The sequence below is a fragment of the Aptenodytes forsteri genome, unplaced genomic scaffold (genome assembly GCF_000699145.1).
Source record: "Aptenodytes forsteri isolate BGI_AS27 unplaced genomic scaffold, ASM69914v1 Scaffold369, whole genome shotgun sequence".
Lineage (NCBI taxonomy): Eukaryota > Metazoa > Chordata > Aves > Sphenisciformes > Spheniscidae > Aptenodytes > Aptenodytes forsteri.
Window position 1 is genome coordinate 11,397 of NW_008794965.1, and position 4,962 is coordinate 16,358.

General features: G+C 60.2%; 1 protein-coding gene across 1 annotated transcript; it reads left to right on the forward strand.

Annotated features, from left to right (window-relative positions):
* The first annotated feature begins 1,462 nt into the window (after positions 1–1,462).
* On the forward strand, positions 1,463–3,562 carry LOC103895813 (dysbindin domain-containing protein 2). Its single transcript, XM_009275519.1, has 3 exons — positions 1,463–1,618; positions 2,096–2,239; positions 2,979–3,562. The coding sequence occupies exons 1-3, from the start codon at positions 1,468–1,470 to the stop codon at positions 3,185–3,187; spliced, it is 504 nt and encodes a 167-aa protein (XP_009273794.1). The 5' UTR covers positions 1,463–1,467; the 3' UTR covers positions 3,188–3,562.
* The last annotated feature ends 1,400 nt before the right edge of the window (positions 3,563–4,962 follow it).

Consider the following 4,962-nt stretch of genomic DNA (forward strand, 5'->3'; position numbering starts at 1 on the left):
CTGGGCTGCAGCCGCCGGTCAGCCTCGTGAGGAAACCTTCACCGGCACAGCACGTCCGCCACCGCAGCTGTTAGCCCGGGCGCTGCACAGCACGTTGAGCCTCTGCGGCAGAGCAGGCACCCAGTGCTTAGGTCAGACATACCAAGGCAAAGGCCCCTTCAGGCAGCCAGGATTGCCGCTCTGGGCATCGCAGGAAGGCGCTGAGCAGCTGGAAGAGGACCAGAGCCTTCTGCCACACTGTGCTGCAGGCAGAACCCGGCCTCCCTGGGCAGGCACCTGCAGATGATGGGGTTTAGATGAAGGATGCCCCAGAAACGGGGTGCAGAGGACCCCTGGAAGGGCGCTCAGGAAGATGTGACATTGATCTCCAGGACATCTCACCAGGCCCACCACCGCTCTCCCGTTTGGGTCCTATGCCGCTATATATTGCTGACAGCCAGCCCCCCTGCCGTCCTCGCCCCCGCTCCTGCCAGACAGGGTGGGGATGCTGCTTGCTCTGTTCCCTCCTCCCCAGCCCGGAGGAGCAGAGGGTTTGGGCTGTGCTCAGGCAGAGCAGAGGATGTTTGTTTGGTTTCCTTGGTTACTGCACTGCCTGCTCCAGTAATCACATTTTCCTTGTGCCGGCTGGGCCAAGAGCAGCAGAGAGGAAATCTGGAATGGCTGAGGTCAAACACCAGCCTGGGAACAGCCAGGGCCACCAGCCACAGCCCCTCTGTGCCATTTGGGTCCTTGCCGTTGCAGGTACCCAACCCAAAAGGGAGGTACCAGGCCCAGGGATGCAGCAACAAGCTCCTTCAGCAACAGCCCAAGGGCTCCCATTACTCCCTCCCGTGCGAGCCTGGGACACAGGCACTGGCGTTGAACTGCGAGAGGAATTACAGGAATGAAAATGTTTGTGCAGGCAGAAGCCAAGCTGGCTGTGCAAGCAGGGGATGTGAACGGGGGAGCCTGCGAGCGTGGGTGCGGCTGTATTTATAGCGACGGTGGCAGCAGGGGTGCGCGTGTGCAGGGGTGACAGGGTTGCTGATGCCTTTTATTCCTTATGCATCCCTCAGCCCAGAAAGCCTGGAGCACAAACACCAGTTCTTGTCTCTGGGAGTTTCCTCTGCTTGTTAGTGTTCACAGACAACCCTCTGTTTTGTAGCAAGGAAACTGAAACTTGAACATGTGCAAACCGTTGCTGCTCTCATAACAACACCCTTTCCCCTCTCGATAATTCACTTCAGCAGCCGCAAACATAGCATATGAGCTCCCAACTCCTGGTTGCCCTGTGTCTCGGAAGCAAGCTCTGAAGCTCCAGCACAGCAAGTGCTGGTGACGCTGCCGTTCTGGTGTGTAACATCTATTCACGATGACTAAATCAATGTGCGCTGGTAAAGCATGGCCGTACTGCGTGAGCTGGGACAGGCAGAAGGGCTCGGACAGCCCTGCCTCGTCTGACCCTCCTCACCTTTCTCCCCAGCCGACATGGAGCAGGCGCAGCGGAGCCTGGATGCAGAGCAGATGCAGCAGCAGCAGCTGAAACTACGAGACCGGCAGAAGTTCTTTGAGGAGGTTTTCCAGCATGACGTGGATTTCTTCTTCCCGATGTCTCACCTGCAGATAGAGCATCGTAGACGTAAGTGCTGCAGGCACCGGCACGGGGCTGGAGGTGTTTCAGGGAACAATGACACGGGCGTTAGAGATCAGAGATCAGTGGGACATCCCCAGTCTAAAGGCGGCTGGGGACATGCATGTCCTGCACTGAGACAGGACCACACACGCTGCCTGTGGGTGTGCTGTGGATTACTCACACTACTTAACTGAAGTCACTGCACATGGGTACCCAGGCTGGCGCCCTGCATAGTCACTGGCTTCAGACAGGCTCCTCCAGACAGCAGTTTGGAGCAGGAACAAGGACTGCAGTGAGGCAGCAGGAGCTCCCAGGGGGGTGTTTTAAGGAAACGTGATTTTCCTGGGGGACTCTTACCAGCAAGTGGAATTCAGTTCCCCACAGCAAGGCTGGCCCCCTCCTCGGGGTCCTGCCTGCACAGGGCTCACGGTGCCCTTTGCCTGGCCCTAGCACTCACCTTTCCACTGGCCTCTGTCTCTGCAGCCCCCTTAGGCAGCATTTCCTCCATGGAGGTCAACGTGGACATGCTGGAGCAGATGGACATGATGGACCTGTCAGACCAGGACACCATGGACGTGTTTCTGGGCTGTGGGACAGAGGAGAGCAGCGTTACTGGGCCCCTGCCAGGTACGTGCAGTCCAAGCCTTTTGCGGGCCAGGCTGGGAGCCCTTCCTGCCCCCAGTGCCCACACTGCCTTGTTCCTCAGCCCTGGCCACCCTGTGTGCAGATCCATGCACACCCATACAAAGACAGACACTTGGTGCTGGGGTCTGTGAGGTTGGAGGGACCGTGCCAGTATCCACCTCCACAGCCCAGAGGTACAGACCCTTGTGTATATACACTGCAGGAGACAGGAGAGCCCAGGCACTTTCTAGAGTCTGTGGGGCAAATTTCTCTTGTCCTGAAGCCCCTCTGGAGCAGCCAGTGTCTTGTCACGATTTCCCAGGTCCCCACCGCGCTGCAGAGCTCGCTGCACCGAGCGGGAAGGCTGCAGGACCCCTCCACCTCCCAAGCCAGACCCCAGGGAGCTGAGCTTGGGTGCCACAGGGAAAGCCCGGGGTGCCAGCACCTTCCTCCCCACGCACGCGGAAGGAAGCCTCACGCAGCACGGCTCTGAGCCATGTTTCATGCAAGACAGAAGAGGCTCCACTGCCAAAAACGGGGAAGGAATGTGCAGCATTGCCCAGAGCCAAGCCGGGGGTGTGAGGTGGGGAACAGCCACAGCAGCCGCATGGGGAGCAGCCGGAAGCGGCTGGGGAAGCACAGCCTGCTGAAGAATAAGTGTTGGGGGGCTATCCATGAAGCTCGGGGAGGAAGAAACCTCCAGAAGCCTTTTTCTTCCTTCTCTTACTGCTCTCTCCTCCAGGGGCAGATGCTGGCCAGCGCCCAGAGGAAATCACCCTGCAAGTGCCCAACACAGCCGAGAGCAAGTCACGCATTTCCTCCACGTCGTCTGTCTCCACGGATCTGAACAGCCTGGACACCAGCGAGGAGGGGGCCGAGACCCCCGTGGTACAGTCGGAGGAGGAGGACCTGCAGGAGGACAGTCCCAAAGAGCAGGAGGCAAGAAGCTAGCAGCCAGCTCTGCCCTGCTCCAAGCCTCCTCCATACGGACCTGCCAGCCCGGAGGAAGGAAAGCTGCTGGCGCTCAGTAAACCCCATCCTGGACTGCTGCCCTGCAGGAGGGTAGAGATGGTTTTCCCCTCCTCAGGTTCTCCTGGCAGCCAAGGGAGAAGGAAAGGGGTATTGTAGGTTCCCGAAATTAACTCTTCAGGCTTTGCTGCTAACACTCCCTGCTTCACTCCCCCAAAATGCTCAGCATCCCACAGCCCCACCATTCCCAGAAAGCCATCCCTTGGGATCCCGGCTGCCCCCATCCTACTGACAAGGGTCCTGTCCAGACAAGCATTTAATGATGGCATACAGAGAAATAACACTCTGATCTAAACAAGCAGTGGGTGTGTGTGTTATTGGGAGAAAACAGCACTGGGGATGAGGGTTAGGTGGGGATTGTAGGAGGGAGAGCGGCGTAAAGCCAGTATGCCGAGAGTGCAACGCAGAAGCAAATGAAGCCTCCTGTTGCATAGCCCAGCTCCAGCCCAGGGACGGTTCTTGCGCCCAAGGTGGGAGCAGACAGCGCGGACCTCGGCAGAGAAGGGCGGCTGTTAGTGGAGCAGGTCATCTTCCCAAACAGCTCGGGTGCTGCCTCCAGGAGGGAGAGAGCCAGCAGCTGCAGTGCGGACACAGCTAATCACAGCAGACCTAGGCAGGGTTGCTGGTGACCCGCAACTGCCCGCCACGAGTACACTGGGGGATTTCCCACACAAATGGGCTGAGTGGAGAACACCAGCACATGCAGCAGCAGCAGCTGCTGCTGCTGCTCCCCTAGCACAGCATGATGGCAGCAGCCCTGGCTGGAGGCTCCTTTAGAAGCACGAAGGAAGAGCCATCAAAATGAAGCCACTTTGCAGCCCGCTACGCTTGCTGCCTGCAGGACAGGTCAAGAGGAGTCGGGCACAAAGCCGGCCAGAAACCCGCTGCCTCTATCAGTGGTTGCAGGCCAGGAAAGCACTGTCCCTGCTTGGGCTGCGTCAGCACAAGCACGGTCACCCCCATGAGGAAAGGAGCCTGGGAGATAAGCAACAGGAGCCAGGGCACGCTCCGCATCCTGCCTGCTTCCCAGGGGGTGTTCAGACCTTGCTGTGCTCCCTCCTGTGTCAGCCAACCCTTCGTGAGACCGGCTGGAGCTCCCCAGTTATCCAGGAACGACCGGCCAGAGCGGGAGGCGTTGTGAGCTCCATCGGACTCCCACTCCCGGCGCTGCCTTGCTGCGGCTGCAGTTTGCTTCCTCCTGGGGCGGCCGCAGGCTGGCCGGGGCTGGCAGCCGGTGGAAGCAGGGTGCTTCCGGATGGCTCTGTGCCCAGAGATAGACGCTGCCCTCCGGAAAGGAGACGTCAAGGAGAGAGGGAGAGCAGACAACAGCAGGAAGAGCCGAGAAGAGGAAGTCACCCCGGGGACGGGCACAGTCCTTGCGGAGTCCTCGTGCGCAGCAAAGCCTTGCAGCGAACCACCCAAGCTCGGGCCGCACAAGAGCTTCCCCAGTTTTAAGAGCCGGGGGAGGGAGCCTTCGGGGAGCACCCCACAAAATGGGCGCCCTCGCTCCTAGGCCGGGGGCAGCCGCTGCCGGGCGCTCTCCCTCGGCCGGGCGCACGCACAGCCAGGCAGGCTCTTTCCCGCCCGCCCCCGAGCCGGGGCAGGCTCCAGGCTTGCTCCTTGCAGCAGCTCCTCGGCTCCCCGGCCGGCTCCGAGGCCCATGCGGCAGGAAGACCCTCCGGCCCTGGGCCGGGCCC

Coding starts and splice junctions, on each gene's coding strand:
- LOC103895813 (XM_009275519.1), top strand. CDS start 1,468: ATGGAGCAGGCGCAGCGGAGCCTGGATGCAGAGCAGATGCAGCAGCAG. Junction 1,619..2,095: donor GCAGATAGAGCATCGTAGAC/GTAAGTGCTGCA, acceptor CTGTCTCTGCAG/CCCCCTTAGGCAGCATTTCC. Junction 2,240..2,978: donor CGTTACTGGGCCCCTGCCAG/GTACGTGCAGTC, acceptor TCTCTCCTCCAG/GGGCAGATGCTGGCCAGCGC.